The 17,223-nt window shown below is 40.3% G+C and overlaps 1 protein-coding gene across 1 annotated transcript in view; it reads left to right on the top strand.

The window, feature by feature from the left end:
- Positions 1-17,223, top strand: part of LOC139454085 (RING finger and SPRY domain-containing protein 1-like) — a 63,375-nt gene that overhangs the window by 7,430 nt on the left and 38,722 nt on the right. The window contains exons 3-11 of the mRNA XM_071235581.1: positions 671-836; positions 2,172-2,298; positions 3,682-3,740; positions 4,432-4,498; positions 6,050-6,190; positions 10,721-10,731; positions 11,963-12,067; positions 13,149-13,292; positions 16,095-16,206. Coding sequence (XP_071091682.1) covers positions 671-836; positions 2,172-2,298; positions 3,682-3,740; positions 4,432-4,498; positions 6,050-6,190; positions 10,721-10,731; positions 11,963-12,067; positions 13,149-13,292; positions 16,095-16,206 — 932 coding nt within the window. The remainder of the gene's footprint in view (positions 1-670; positions 837-2,171; positions 2,299-3,681; positions 3,741-4,431; positions 4,499-6,049; positions 6,191-10,720; positions 10,732-11,962; positions 12,068-13,148; positions 13,293-16,094; positions 16,207-17,223) is intronic.

Here is a 17,223-nt window from a genome sequence, read left to right as displayed (position 1 = left end):
AATACTACTTTGATATGTAAAATTAGATGATTAGAGATGGGTCTTCAACTGTAAAAGGGGGCACGGGTGGCCCAGTCGTCTAAGGTGCCGCGATTCGCTGTGCAGAGTTGCGTTCCTTGGGCACGCCAGAAACCTATGATTGTGGGTTCAAATCCCGGTTCGCCCCGATTATGTTTCTAGGTTTGTCAGCACCATACCCGTGCTCGTTGGTTTCACCGAAGTGGTAAACGTCTGAGACCTGCATCACTTCGGGCTTTCCTCCCACGCCGCAATATAACTGGAATACTGTTAAAAGTGGCGTTAAACCCAACTCAATCACTCACTCACTCACTCACTCACTCACTCACTCACTCACTCAACTGTAAAATCTCTTGTAAGGTGTATCTTGTCGGGGGGAAAAGTTGCAGACCTATTAACCCCTACCCTCGAACTTGAGGTATTACATTCTTACATGACTTCAAACTTTTCAGCATTAGATTTTGGCACTAGTCCTATAGTACTTGCCAAATTGCCCATCTGTTAAAATATCACAAGGACTAATAACAATTTGCCCTTTTTAAGGGTTTTGCTATATGTTATGATTGTAAACATTGTAAGGATCAGTGAACTAAAAATGTTAGTTTCTATCACTGCTAATGTTAAGTATTTGTCACCACCTTCTTGTGCTCAGTGACCAGGAGCCTCCAGCGGCCATGCTGACCCTACACAAGACTGCAGAGAGAGATCAGGGCTGGCTGGACGTCGTCAAATCTCTCATCCGAGTCATTCCAATGGACGACCCTGTCGGCCCTGCTGTCATCACGCTGCTCCTGGACGAATGTCCTCTGCCCACAAAAGTAAGTCTTTCATTTCCCTGCAGTGTTTGAATGAGCTGGAATGTCCCTTGCTGTAGGCTAATTTTTAACAATTCAGATTTAGGCGCTCCCAAGATTCTAATGTAGCAGCAAGCGTAAAGTGACAGGAAGCCCTTAAATTTTGTTTTGTACTGTACCATGTTTACTGTGCCCGAACCTGGGTTTGATTTGGTTGAAACTTATCATTTGCCATCTCATGAGTGGTTTTGTCTGATTGATAAGTAAGATAATATTACTATAGCCAAAACCACATGCTACTCTCAGTTTGGAGTCTAGCTATGAGTGTAACATCAGGCACCGATTTCTCAAAACAAACTTAAGTTTTGATTCAGATCTCAAACTGAGTTTGCAAAAACAACTCAGCTGAGTTTTTAACTCAATAGCATTTGTAGATTCAAACTCAGCAAGAACTTAGCTGTTGGACATGATGTATAGAATTGTCTCTGCCCGAAATCTAAGGAATAAATCTTCTTCTGTAACTCAATAGCATTTGTAGATTCAAACTCAGCAAGAACTTAGCTGTTGGACATGATGTATAGAATTGTCTCTGCCCGAAATCTAAGGAATAAATCTTCTTCTGATATGTAATCCAGTGGGTTTTCACAATCGGTAGAACGCGATCTCCGCTTACCTCAAATAGAATTAGAAATATTAGAATTTAACTTACCATGTTTGCTTACCGAAGTTTTATGTGGTTTCAACAAGGGCTATACTATTGCAATAGTGTGGGGTACTATTACTATACAATCGCAATAGTGAAAATAGCCCCAATATAGGGCTGGGACGAGTCCAAATTTACTACCCGGGTACCCGACCCCCCTATTACCTGACCCTACCCAAATACCCGCTGTAGATCTCAAGCGTTGGGTACAAAATATCCAATAAGAAATTGTTTTACTGTAACCCTTGCAAAAAGTATTTAGATACACCTATAAAACGATCTGGTCATGCATACACTGAAGTTTACTGAAGCTGTATCTTTACTCAAAACATACGAAAGTCACAAGGAATGTGCTTATAGTTAGAAAGATATCTGAACATTAACGATTTGTAGGTGCCCATGAAGATATAGTTGTGATTTTTTTTCTCATTAAACAATATTTCACATGAATAACCATGGGTCCGTGTGGTCCTGTGAATACCCAGGTCCTACTCAGTACCCACCCGACCCGAGTACCCAAGCTACCTGTCCCAGCCCTACCCCAACTGTCACCCTTAGTCTCAGCCAATGAGAATCCAATATTCCTGTGTAAGGTAGAAAGACTTTGTAGCCCTGTACCGTGCCATGAGAGTGATGCTCCACTTGTCCCCTTCCAGGAGGCCCTGCTGGAGCTGCAGCGACACCTGAACCTGGGACAGGAGGGGCCGGCCACCATGTACAAGGATCCCTCACATCAGCGCAATATCTGTGTTATACTTGGTTGTCTAGCAGAAAAACTGGCAGGTAAGCACCTTCAAGTATGGTTCTTGTGGTTACTGCCAGACAGTTTTACTCCAATTGTAAATCTTTCAGATTATAAGAAAAAGTGTATTGATTACATCTTCAGTCAGGAATATTCCAGCTGTATAACGCCCACCTGTTGATAAGTTGTAATCGGGCAAACCTGTTGTTGATGGAAAGTCAAATAAGCCTGTGTAAGTCTACGATGACTGACAAAGAGTCAGATCACACATTGTAACCAACCAATCCTCATTTTCAGCTCTCATAATAAGTAGGGGATACAGAGGACATATTCCGATTCAGATGCACTAGAGGGATTGACAGCATGAGTGTTGACCTGTGCAGTAGGGGTACGACCCGTGAAGATCCGGGGTAGAATAGGTCTTCAGCAACCCATGCTTGCCGTAAAAGGCAACTATGCTTGTCGTAAGGGACGACTAATGAGATTGGGTGGTCAGACTGGCTGACTTGGTTGATGCATGTCATCGTATCCCAACTGCTTGGATAGATGGTCATGATGTGGGTCACTGGATTGTCTGGTCCAGACAAGATTATTTACAGACCGCTGTCATATAGCTGTAATATTGCTGAGTGCGGCGTTCAACAACAAACAAACAAACAGAAGGGGTACAGTTACTCACACATAGTAAACACTCAATGGTCATTTGGCTGTCAGAATAAGCAGGTGACACACAGGACATATCCTGACCCAGATCTCCACGAGGAATTGACAGCACGAGTGTTGATCTGTGCAGTAGGAGTACAGTTACTCATTGTGACCTCGTCCGCCTCCGTGGTCTAGTGGTAGAGCGTCCGCCCGGAGAGCGGAAGGTCCAGGGTTCGATCCCAGTCCGCGTCATACCAAAAGACGTTAAAAGATGGTACTTGTTGTTACCCTGTCTGGTTCTCAGCATTAAGGGGCTAAAACAAGGACTGGTCAGCTAGGAGTCAGTATACCGTGTCCGAGTGGGGTATTCATGTTAAACTGCAGCATGGTATCTCAGTGAGCTAGCACTATAAATCGGCATCAGTCCGGACTAGTACAAGCAGCCACACACAGACACACGTGCATGCACGTCGCTGTATAAGTGCAATAATCTTGGACGTGACGTTAAACCCAATTACACCTCACCTCATTGTGACCTCCTGATCCTCATATCTGCCTTCTCTTACGACTAGTGTGGATATTTTTTGATATTAAGAAAATATAACCAGAAAGTTTTTGTCTCTAGGCCTGTACACAGATAATTTTGTCCAGCCTTGAATCTAGGTTAGGTTAAGGAGCTACTGTTGATGCTATTGCTTACTAACAAATACCAGTGCCAGCTCTGACAAGAGTAAGATGACTGTTTGCTATGCTATAAGGTTGTACCATTATGGTTGCAGGTCCCAGTAGTATAACCTTGTTATCAGCTGATGTTCTCCAGTATCTCATCTGTCATTTGGTAAGTAATGTTTGCCCCAAACCTCACTGTGAAATGTGCCTCAAATTAGCCCATAAATCTTTGTACATAATTGAAGCAAAAAACCCTGTAAGGATTGCTCTTTTTATTAGTTTCACAGGGCAAAATATACTTTAGTTTAGCTTATGTTTACTTTAATCTCTTTAATGTCACGAATGAACTGGAAATGTTCTTACATGACTTTAACTTTTTTCACATTGAGAAAATGTGCTTGAAATTTGAGAATATCTTACTGAAATTATGCCTTTATCATTAGATCAAGATGATGATGATGATGAAGCACATGGAGTAAACTTCTTTGTAATTAATCACATCTCATGATCATAAAGACTGGAATATGTCCCTGTTACCATTATCATAATTATGTACTCAGAATAGAGTAATACAAAATTTGATATGTATTTGTTCCTCACCTCTGGTGTGTTCTGAATGCGTAAAAAAACATTTCTATTTGATAACATGTTTGGAACAATGTTTCAAGTAGTGAACAAACAAAATGCAACAACAAGATTACTACTTGAAACATTGTTCCAAACATGTTATCAAATAGTAATCTTGTTGTTGCATTTTGTTTGTTTGCTTGTATAGGGTTATTTGAGACACTATTTACAAGTTATTAGAATAACATGGAGCTAGCAGTTATCTAATGGCCATGTATGATTCATGTTTTCAGAATCCCTGCAACCCTCCGGTGGTGGTACTGCATTCCATGGTAGCTCTTGAGAAGTTTGCACAAACAAGTAAGACTAGGAGGAAGATCTGGGTCGCGCTCCCCACAGTGCTCATAGTGCCTTGACTGTTGAAACTTCTCTCTAGCATTGCGCTATGATGATCGTAGGACTAACATACCTAATGAATATGATTCTCTGCTCTTTTGTTTAATTCTTGGGTGTTGGTGGATCCGTGCAGATTCCGGGGTAGAATAGGTCTTCAGCAACCCATGCTTGCCGTAAAAGGTGACTATGCTTGGCGTAAAAGGCGACTTACAGGATCGGGTGGTCAGGCTCGCTGACTTGGTTGATGCATGTCATCGATCCCAATTGCGTGGATCAATGCTCATGATATTAATCACTGGATTGTCTGGTCCAGACTTGATTTATTTACAGACCGCCGTCATATAGCTGGAACATTGCTTAGTGCGGCGTTAAACAACAAACCAACCAACCAAGCTGGTGGACAAAGTTGTGTTCCTGAGTTTCCAGTGGCTAATATGTTGTAATTTGCTGTGCAGAGTTGTGTTTCTTTACTGTGCCAGGATCCACTGGTCATAGGTGCTATTCCAAGATTCCCTAAATATTGATAATTAGTTTGTCAATACCTAGACCATAGTCATGATACCAAAATACTCATGTTTCCAAAGTAGGAAGCATCTATAACCTTCAGCACTTGAGGTTTTTGTCCCATATTGTGAGAAATGCCTGAAATACTCTGCAAAGCTGCATTTAAAATTGAATCACCTTTTCACTCATAAGATTTTGGCTGCAAATAGGTACCTATGGAAGATTCACAAGGCAAGTTGTTGGTGCAATGACCTTGCACCTAGAAAATGATATGGAAAACTATTACAAACATAAGATTTCTGTATTGTGGAGGTCAGCTTATAATCCTCTGGAACATGAGGTTTCTGTATTGTGGAGGTCAGCTTATAATCCTCTGGAACGTGAGTTTTCTGTACTGTAGAGGTCAACTTATTCAGTATTGTGGAGGTCAACTTATAATCCTCTGAAATGTGAGGTTTCTGTATTGTGGAGGTCAACTTATAATCCTCTGGGACATGAGGTTTCTGTACTGTAGAGATCAACTTATTCTGTATTGTGGAGGTCAACTTATAATCCTCTGGAACGTGAGGTTTCTGTACTGTAGAGGTCAACTTATTCTGTATTGTGGAGGTCAACTTATAATCCTCTGGAATGTGAGGTTTCTGTATTGTGGAGGTTAGCTTATAATCCTCTGGAGCGTGAGGTTTCTGTATTGTGGAGGTCAACTTATAATCCTCTGGAATGTGAGGTGTCTGTATTGTGGAGGTCAACTTATAATCCTCTGGGACATGAGGTTTCTGTCTTGTGGAGGTCAACTTATAATCCTCTGGACCGTGAGGTTTCTGTATTGTGGAGGTCAACTTATTATCCTCTGGAACATGAGGTTTCTGTATTGTGGAGGTCAACTTATAATCCTCTGGGACATGAGGTTTCTGTACTGTTGAGGTCAAAGTATAATCATCTAAAACATGAAGTACTGTTCAACCCTGCATGTATGCAAACACAATCAGTATCTTTTTGTTTCTTTTCCAGGTGAGAACAAGGTAACAATTAACCAGTCAATGAAAGAGTTGTCTCCCCATCCCCTGCTGGTTTTGGAGGAATGGTGGCACGACTCTGACTATGTCAAGAGGGAAGTTGGCTTCTGTGCGGCTTGGTGCCTCGATAACCTATGTGAGTCCAACTTTTGTAGTTTTGTGAGGTTTTCTGTGTTATTAGGACATTTACATTATGCTTCATGACATCATACAGTGTTCCCGCTGGCTTTTGAAACTGCCAGTCCTTGTGGACTGGCAACTCTAAAAATTACCAGTCCCCGCTAGGTAATTTACAAGTCCCAACTTTCAACAAATAAAAAAAGGTATGTAAATTATTTGGTTTTAATTCTTTCAACATCATGTTCAGTGCAAAGATGTCATCTCTGAAGTAACTTAGTTTTATATATATGTCATTCACACATACTTCAGTCACAATTTTCTCTTATTTTTAATATTTCGAGATGAAGTCGCTACAAATGGATATTTAACCTAGGAATCGAAAAGGGGAAACCCTGATGGTAACAGACAAGCTGACTTTGTTCGAAAAATGTACTTATATGAACAACAACAAAGATTTATAAGGCACTTCATTTGCCGGTGCACAGGGACTGGCAGTCACATGAATTACCGGTCCAAGCCTAATATTACCGGTAAAAAACTGGTAATTACCTTTAAACGGGACGCTGATCATAGCACAAATGAAACAATACCAGAGATGGCAGCCATGATGATTTGGAGGAATCAGAATGGGATTTTGAAACAAATTTCGCAAATAAGTGAAATATTTTATTTCATTATCATAGATACAAACCATTGCCTGTAGTTCATAAGGCTCTAGTGAGGTTTCTCATGTCATCTGTTGATACTGTTCATTGTTTGTGGTTGTTTGTCACTGAATTCTGTGAAAGGCATCAAAATTGGAGGCTTTTTACGAAGTAAAAAAAACAAACCAACATGTTTCTTGCTTTTTATCCCCCCGGCATATAATGCGGGGGGATACAGCGATCAGCCAGTCTGTCCGTCCGTCCGTAATAATTTCCTTTTCCGGGGCAGAATTCGAAAACCATTCAGTGTATTTGATCGAAACTTGGCAAATCTATCAGGCACATACTGAAGTGGTGCCTTTTGATATTTTGGGATTTTTCTTATTTTTATTTTTTTAAATATTAATGGAATGAAGTTGGACATAGGCTCAATTGGGGATGGGGTTCGTTTCCGGGGCAGAATTTGAAAACCATTCAGTGTATTTGATCGAAACTTGGCATAGCTATCAGGCACATACTGAAGTGGTGCCTTTTGACATTTATTTTTTTTTACGAATTTTTATTTTTTACAATTTTTATGGAAAGAAGTTGGACCTAGACTGCATTGGGGGATGGGTTCATTTCCGGGCCAGAATTCGAAAACCATTCAGTGGGTAAACAATGTATGCTTCTTAAAGAACTTTCAACTGTTGACTCATTCCATACAGAATTGCACATTTACTAGTGGTTACTTTACAGACAGCTGCCGGGGGGATATGTCATCTTTCTGATGACTCTTGTTTTATCATATCGAAAAGACAGCATTGTAGAAGGGGTATATCATTTTCTAGTAATTATTATCAAATAGTTTTAGCTCCATTGACATTTTTAGCTACATCTACCTCTTGATCTCTGACAACAAATTTAACTTGTGGAAGTGCCTCCTTTGTCATTTTTTTAGTATGGTAGCTGGATATAACAGCATTCACTCACAAAATATTGATGCTGACATGAACACAAGTGTCTTGTTTAGCTCACCTGAATGTCAAGTGAGCACATGTCATGACCTGTTTGTCCCTTCCAGCTCATGGTATAAACCCTAATGAAGGACGCATAAAACCTCATGTACCCCCAATGATCCTGCTACAATGAATTTATCTCACAGACATGTTCTAATGTGGCATTGTAAAAGAATTAACAGAAATTCAAAATTGATAGAAAACAGCTTTTCGATTGAACTGAGGTTAACTTGTGCTATGTCATGTGACTTCCTTTGAGTCGGAAAAAACGTGGACATTTTTCCTTTGAAGCGGGGTAAAAGGGATTTATTCTATTTCTCAGAAATTCATGTGCAGCTAGTATTATATAAGATTCTTATTCCCCCGCTGAGAAATTTATTACCTTCCAAGGCAGGTTACACAGTATTTTATCAAGATCACGTGGACCAATCAGATCTCATTCTGACAGAGGTATGATAATGTGCTTTGTAAACATCTTCTCCTCCATTGGTTCAATGAAGCTGAAACTTCAATGCTTGTTCCGACCAATAATGAGGTTTGAATGCTATGACTATGCTTGTTGTAAGAGGCGACTAACGGGATCAGGTGGTCAGGCTCGCTGGCTTGGTTGATGCATGTCATCGATCCCAATTGCGTGGATTGATCATCATGTTGTCGATCACTGGATTGTCTGGTTCAGAATAGATTATTTAGAGACGGCCGTCACATAGCTGGAATATTGCTGAGTGCGACCTTAAACAACAAACAACAACAAGAATACAGAGGATGTTACTGTTTAGTGGTGGACGGACCGCCTCCGTTGTCTAGTGGTAGAGCGTCCGCCCGGAGAGCAGAGGGTCTGGAGTTCGACCCCCGGCCGCGTCATACCAAAAGACGTTCAACGATTGTACTTGTTGTTACCCTGTCTGGCGCTCGGCATCAAGGGGCTCAAACAAGGACTGGTCTGCTCGGAGACAGTATACTGTGTCTGAGTGGGGTATTCAAGTTAAACTGCGACATGGTATCTCAGTGAGCTAGCACTATAAATCGGCATCAGTCCGGTCTAGAACAAGCAGCCACACACATACACACACACGTGCATGCACATCACTATATAATTGCTATAATCTTGGATGCGACGTTAAACCCCATTTCACCTCACCTTAGTGGTGAACAGTGAAGGGCCTCGAAGAGAGAGTTTCAAGGTGATCCAAGATCAGGAAGATCTTCAACTGCCACTACTGAGGAAAGTGTTAATAAAAGATATGATATGATTATGGATGATCGGCGACTCACCCCGTGTCACATACCCAATACAGTAGGCATCTCTCATGAGGGAGTTGAGAACATTCTGAAGAAAGAACTGGGCATGACAAAGGTTTCAGCACGCTGGGTTCCAAGGCTTTTGATCCCGATCAGAAACGCTCCAGGTTCATCCCTCGTGAGAATTAATGTTTTTTGAAACAAACTCAGCTGATTTTGTTGAGTGATTTGTAAGTATGGATGAGTAACCATCTATCAGCCCTAGACTATCCAACAGTCAAAGTCTGACATTTGTGTTTGGATCATGACCTTGAATTCTATCAAAGTGCAGATCTGCGCTCTGTATCATCCTCTGAATATTGCCAAACTGAGGAAGCAGAACTTTGGCAATTATTTTTCTTCTGATGCCATCAATTTTTGCATCAGTATATTCAGCAGTAGAAACTAACAGTTTTAGTTCACAAGTCCTTATAATGATAAAATATTGCAAAACCCTTAAAAGTGGCAAATTTCTACTAGTCCTTATGATACCTTAACTATTGGGCAGTTTGGTAAGGGCTATAGGACTAGTGCCAATTTCTAATACTGATATTAGTGTTTAGTCCTCAGTATTCAGGCAGAAAATGTTTGGTTATCAATGCTGACAGCAAACATTTTTCAACTGTCTATGTTGCCATTTTTTCCTTGATAAATAAAAACCGACAGGCCATTCATGCTACTGGGAGGGTGGGCGGGATTTATGATATTAAAACAAACAGCTTGCGGCCATGCTAGAAGTGTGAAAAGCACCCACAAACTAGACGTTATACCCCAAGTTCCTCACAGAGATAGCTCGTTCGCAGAGCTCTCTATACTATCGCTGCCACCAGTCAAAACTCCCCACTGTGAAAGGTTGTCACAACCATGCTTGGAGTTGAACCCGCAACTGATGGACAGTTATGCTTACAAATAAGCGATCGCTACAAGCGATGACTCTCATGACGCCAAATACTCTACCCCAACTAAATTGTTTTCTTTGTTTGTCAAATTAAATTTCTATTTCATATAAACTATTATGCAATTGGTATTGTAAGAATGTAAGGGGGAATTTGAGTGTATTTCCGTTAGTCTGCAATCTCAAACCAATCTGTTAAAAAAAAGAAGAAGAAGTTAAATTCATCTAGGATATAGGGTCAGTCGTAAACCTTTTAAAAAATAACTGTATTGGCATTCCCAAAGACATAAGCAAAAGTATAAACGTGACTACGTTTGGGGTTAGAGGGCAAATTTCAAGATTCTTGTAATGGCCGTGTCCACACTGGTGGCAGCGATGTTACCGAGAGTGTAACGAAGATGTCACACGCTGGGAAGGAGCTTGGCTATACCCAAGGCAAGGGAGGCTACTCTAGTTTAGAACTAATTTTTGCTAACCACTAAAATATTATGCTTGGTGACCTACAGTTCCATGATGCTAATTTTAACATTCTGATAGATATTATCAGGTGAGCTACAATGCTTTGATATTGTGTTCATGTTTTTTATTAAGTACATGTATAGTAAATCTTTACTTATTTTCTACATTTTATTATTTGAGCGTCATTGCTTTGTTAACAAGCAGTCAGGATTCCTTGATCTATCCTCTCTCATGACCTTCACTTTCTTGTTTCATGTTCTGGAAAACAGTTCTTATAGAGGTAAGGTTAAATTTCATCAAGATGCTTTACTTTTATATTCATATTCAATCATCGTCTGTCTATTTAAGAGACCGCCTCCGTGGTCTATTGATAGAGTTTCTGCCCGGGGAGCTGAAGGACTGGGGTTTGATCCCCAGCTTCATCATACCAAAAACTTTGAAAGATAGTACTTGTTGTTACCCTGCCTGGCACACGGCATTAAGGGGCCAAAACAAGGACTGGTCGGCTAGGAGTCAGTATACTGGGTCTGAGTGGGGTATTCATGTTAAACTGCAGGATCGTATCTCAGCGAGCTAGCACTGTAAATTGGCATCAGTCTGGACTAGTTCAAGCAGCCACACACACACATGCATGCATGTCGCTATATAAGTGCGATAATCTTGAATGCGATGGTAAACCCAATTTCACCTCACCTCACATAAGAAAAATATATCATCATACCCAATGAAGATCTGGCTTACAACTGGTCTTCAGCAACCCACTGACTTGTTTGATGCATGTCATTGTATCCCAGTTGTGTGGATCGATGCTCATGATGTTAATCACTGGATTGTCTGGCCCAGACATGATTATTTACAGAGCGCCATCATAGAGCTGGAGTGAGTATGGTTTTACGTCGTTTTTAGCAATATTCCAGCCAAATCCAATGAGGGACACTGGAAAATGGTCTTCACACATGGGGAATCGAAACCCGGGTCTTCAGCGTGACGAGGGGGCACGGGTGGCCCAGTCGTCTAAGTCGCCGCGATTGGCTGTGCAGAGTTGCGTCCCTTGGGTATGCCAGAAACCTATGATTGTGGGTTTGAATCCTGGTTCGCCCCGATTATGTTTCTAGGTTTGTCAGCACCATACCCGTTCTCGTGGGTTTCACCGACGTGGTAAACGTCTGTGACCTGCATCACTTCGGGCTTTCCTCCCACATTAAGCTGACACGCCATGATATAACTGGAATATTGTTAAAAGCGGCGTTAAACCCCACTCACTCACTCGGCGTGACGAGCCAACACTGTAACCACTAGTCTACCCCGCTGCCCTCATTGAGCTTGACTATTGCTGAGTGCAGACAAAAAGAGACTATGAGCATAATTTCATGTACCTCTTCAAGGTAGTGTTTTTTAAGTTAAAGGTTGTATATTTGAAGCCTGCTAGTTAAAATCACTTTATGTTCTGTCAGTCTGAGATTCATTTGGATTATGAATATTTAAATTAATCTCACAACTTATTGTTTCAGGGCAGGCAGTTTACTTACGAACGCATCGACCTGAATGGTATTAATGTTATGCTCAACAACAATGATGTCAGTGAATACCTCAAGATCTCAGCAAGTGGCGTGGAGGTAGGTCACGGGGTTATTACCCTGGCACTTGTTGTTACCCTGGTACTTGTTGTTACCCTGGTACTTGTTGTTACCCTGGTACTTGTTGTTACCCTGACTGGCATTCAGCATTAAATTGATAATTCAAGGACTGGTCGGCTCGGAGTCAATATACTGTGTCAGAGTGGAGTATTCGTGTTAAAACATAGTATAATCAGTGGACCAGCGCTATAAAACTGGCACAAGTCAGAACTAGTAAAGAACTAGTAAAGACAGACACACAGCACAAAACCCAAGGCACAAGACTTTATTTCAAATGGATTATGTGTCTAATATCACATAATGACATTGACAGTATTGAGTGCTGTATTGGTAACTTGAATGTAAATACATCATTTTGGTGGTGGCACATGGTCCTGTGCACAGCACATAGATCACAAATCAGGTGAAGCTAGGCAACGTCGGTCGCAGAATCCTTGGATGGGTGACTGTGTTCAGCCGCTTGGCTCCTGAGAGTTTCTCGGGCTTCGGTCCTACCCCACAGGTGTAGCCCATTTGGTGTCTCCTTGGGCAAGTGACTTTGTTCAAATTGTGCCTCTATTCACCCGTCAGTGAATGGGTACCCGGTAGGATGAGATGGCAATGTGGTTGTTAACCTTCTGCACCTAACAGGCAGCTTGGGTTGTATACTCCACAGGGAGAGCAGAATGATTGTTGAGTGCACACTGATCCATTGACTGGGGTCATAATGTCTAAGCACTTAGAGCATGCTAATGCATGGAGTACGGCTCATTATTATTATTATTATCATTATTATTATTATTATTATTATTATATTATTATTTTATTTTTATTATTTTTTTGGCATGAAATGTACAATAATCTTGAAAATAGCATTTAACCCCATGTCACCTTACCTTATCTGTATTACATTAATGATTTCAAGTTAATGCAGTGTAATTGTATTTATTGAATCAATTCATGCATTGAAATTCAATAAATCAAAGATAGAACAATCAGGGATGTATATGTATGTCCTGCCTATCATCCTGTCATTTTTTTCATCTTGTCTTAACCTTTTAATGTGATTGTTGACACCCAGGCCCGATGTGACGCCTCATCCTTTGAGAGTGTAAGATGTACCTTCCAAGTGGATGCAGGAGTGTGGTACTATGAAGTTACCATAGTAACGGCAGGCGTGATGCAGATTGGATGGGCCACAAAAGACAGTAAATTCCTCAATCACGTAAGTTCTTGACATCAGTCAAGTGACAGTTGATGGAAGACATTCACAGCACAGGGGGATACTGTATAAGGAATATATTGTTTCTGCTATGCATTTAGGATTAGAAGCATTGTTAACTTGATTGATATAGTCACAGTAGTTCGAAACATTCACCCAATAAGGTCATGTGACATAACTAGAGGTGTGCAGTATTACCAGTATGCCAGTTCCTTTATAACTGTGAAGGTGACATCTTGGTATAGATCCTTATATCCTTGGATCTACACCGAAATGTCTCCTTCACAGTTTTTAAAGAAGTGGGGGCACAAGTGGCCCAGTCGTGTAAGGCGCCGTGATTTGCTGTGCAGTGTTGCGTCACTTGGGCACGCCAGAAACCTATGATAGTGGGTTCGAATCCCAGTTCGCCCTGATTATGTTTCTAGGTTTGTCAGCTCCATACCCTTGCTCGTGGGTTTCACCGAAGTGGTAAACGTCTGAGACTTGCATCACTTTGGGCTTTCCTCCCACATTAAGCTGACACGCCGTGATATAACTGTTATACTGTTAAAAGCGGCATTAAACCCAACTCACTCACTATTAGAGAAGTTGTTAACGTGTCTACTTTGTCATCCGTCAACTTCTAAGTAATGCTTATCAAACAATACAGTTACACCACACTTTGAAATACTAATGATTTGTATCACAGTTTGTTTGGGAAAACCGGTACATTGCGTTTTTCAATGTCATGCATATTTTCATCTTGTTGGCAAAGTTTACATAAGTGACAAGTCAAATGGAAATTATGCGATTCAGAAATTAGCAACTGTTTCAAATGATTGAAAAAGAGCAAAACTCAGAGTGAAGAACACTTACCGTATTCAACGTAATAAGCGCACCGCTCTAATAAGCGCACACAGCATTATTTGCTAATATATTGGCTAGTGAACAATCCCAATTAGCACCCTTTCCGATTGATCAATGTACACAAGACTTATTTATTTGTGTATAATACGCACTCCTTTGTTATATGCACCCTTAATTATGGGCAATTAAATTCTCGAAAATATATCTATTGTGTATAATACACACAGATTCTTCTTTTATATCATTTCAGGCTGTCAGCATAAACCACAATATTTACGATCTTTCAACCTCGTTTTTAATCTCACCAAATTTATATTCTAATAAGAGCCCCTTATTTCTAATTTTGAGAGCGCCCTGGGTGCTTATTACGTCGAATACGGTACCTGTATATAATGTGTCTGTTAGGCATGCATTGTGACCATAGCAACATCCAACAAAAAGGCAGACATGTATGAAATTGTCAAAAATGTGGACGTCCGATGTATGGGTCCATTTCGGACTTAAAAAAAGAAACATGATAAAAAATTGCAGACTCTTTTGTGAAATATGCCGGGGGAACCACAAGTTTAATGATGCAGGTTCATAACAGATTACAGATGAAAGAAAGCATGCAATATAGTATGGGACTATTTCAGTACATGAATCATTATTGCAATAAATTGTAAAACGAAACAGGCCAACACCTATCACATGACATAAGCCTACTCCGTGACACTGAGTGACGGAGACAGAGAAGCTCCCTATAAATCACTTCCTGACCTAAGGGATCACAACACAGATTAATCTAGACTTTCTCAGAGGCTGATATTTGGCCCCAAGTCCGAAGCAAATGTCAGTAAAAATTCCAAATTGGTATGAAAAATTCCAAATTTCTTAATGTAGATATTACTAATCTTATAGTTTTGTAGAGGTGACTGAGCTATCACTGATAAGAAGATCCATGGGAAAGAGACTTTGCTTAGTTTCACATTATTACATTGAATCTAATGTTATGGTAATTTATTTAATTCCCTGAAATCTTAGTTTTGAACAAAAGATTTTTTTCCAAGTTGCCTGCCAATGGCATTTAGTTTGGAATCCCAAAATCCCGAATACCTGATTGTGTATTACATGACAGGTGTGAAGGTGGAGGGCATTCCCATGGAAACAAGACTAGTTTTTTTATGTTTTCCCCTGTTGCTATTGGTTGCCATTTCATGTTGGAAAGTACTTCAATATTCCTTGTCATCACTTTCGTATTACAGAATCCTTCTGACCCATAACTGCTATTATTAAATCAAAATTGATATTTTTAGGACGGTATCGTTTCTATTCTACCATGACAGATTAACCATGAATCTATGGATTTTGAGTTATACCGGAAATTTTGATAATATTGAAAGATTTCATCCCTGTGAAGATCCCGGTTAGAATTGGCCTCATATTTGTGGTAAGAGGCGACTAATGGGATTGGGTGGTTAGGCTTGCTGACTCGGTTGAGGCTTGTCATCATATCCTTTAGCTTCATCAAGTCAACAGGTAACATGGCTCTACATTGCCAGCACAGCATCTTGATCTCCTTCATCATCAATCAGCTTGTCTTGAATCCATCTTTAACTTTGGTGTAATCACTGCTAATACAAGTCAAAGCTGTAATTATGTGTATAGTGTTTTGTTTTATCCGGACGTTTCCGATCGAAAACGTATATAACAAACTGATTTCTCCAGGCCCTTTTAGTCTGTTATATGGGGGCACGGGTGGCCTAGTCGTCTTAGGTGCCGCGATTCGCTGTGCAGAGTTGTGTCCCTTGGGCATGCCATAAACCTATGATTGTGGGTTCGAATCCCGGTTCGCCCCGATTATGTGTCTATGAACATCCTTGTGGGCACACAACTTTGTACGGTTTTGAGTACCCCATGGCACACGTGAAACATACATCTATCCCTGCAGTCATTACAAGGTATATGTGTTTATTGTAGGAAGGGTACGGTATCGGTGATGACGAGTTCTCCATGGCGTATGATGGATGTCGACAGCTGATCTGGTACAACGCTGACAGTGAACCTCACTTACAGGAGTGCTGGGCCCCAGGTAGGAACACTTCCTGATCCAACTGTGTGGTCCCTAGGGTGCCATGATGTATCGATGAACCTGACGATATGATACACTGCAGGTTTAGAACTAAACTGAAAAGCTTGACTAGCCTGGGTAAACTTTATTTGCCCTCCTTATGTGGTTTTAACATATTTTTATTTCAAAAGAAATCTGGATCGGTAAACAAGCAAAACTTGCTTATGTAAATACCTCTTGAGGTAGTAACTAAACAACAGCTGGTTATATATAAGATAGTTCTACACATAAATATACAAAATGCATAATTGAAATACATGAAGCCAAAACATTGAAGCAAGTCTGTTAAATAAGATAATGCAGTGTTTCATTACAGTATGCATAAAATTAAGCTAATCATATCTTTTGCTTTTGACAATGAAATCGTGAACTGATTGAAGAATAGCCATGTTTGTAGAACTGGTGACTGAACTACTGCCATGTAATATCGTTTTTATATCATACCCATGTGTGTAGAAATACATAGTTTTCTGATATTATTGTAATTTTGACAGGTATAGAAAAAGTGAATGTTAAAACAATGTTAAAACCATGGGGAAATTTGTACCAGCCCGCAGGACTTGTACTCGCCCTGGGCTAGTGATCAAGTGTTAATTTCTAACCCTGTATCGATTCATGTTGTAAGACTATCGATTTTCAGAAAGTAATTTACAAAGTTTGTGAAAGAAAATACTAACTCTTGTTACATATTACTATTAATATGAGTGTAAATTAAGCATCATTCAAATTAAAAAAAACAACAACCTTTTTTGGCCAGGCTACATGAAATGTGGAAAAGTTCATGAAAAAAACAGGTCAAATTAAGAATGGGGATACGTATTGTATCATGACTTGACTATCACGATATGTAGCAATATGTGAGGTGGGCATGTTACACACCAAGTGGTCCCAGTTACCAAGTTGACACTGTATTTAGGAACAAGATAAGGCAGGGTTCCAAGTTAGACTAACATCTAGTCTCTGAAACGAACATATACT

The sequence above is a fragment of the Haliotis cracherodii genome, unplaced genomic scaffold, assembly GCF_022045235.1.
Source record: "Haliotis cracherodii isolate W230 unplaced genomic scaffold, xgHalCrac1.p SCAF_10, whole genome shotgun sequence".
Classification (NCBI taxonomy): Eukaryota; Metazoa; Mollusca; class Gastropoda; order Lepetellida; family Haliotidae; genus Haliotis; species Haliotis cracherodii.
Note: the sequence above shows the minus strand (reverse complement) of the source record. Positions and strands in the feature narration are given on the sequence as shown.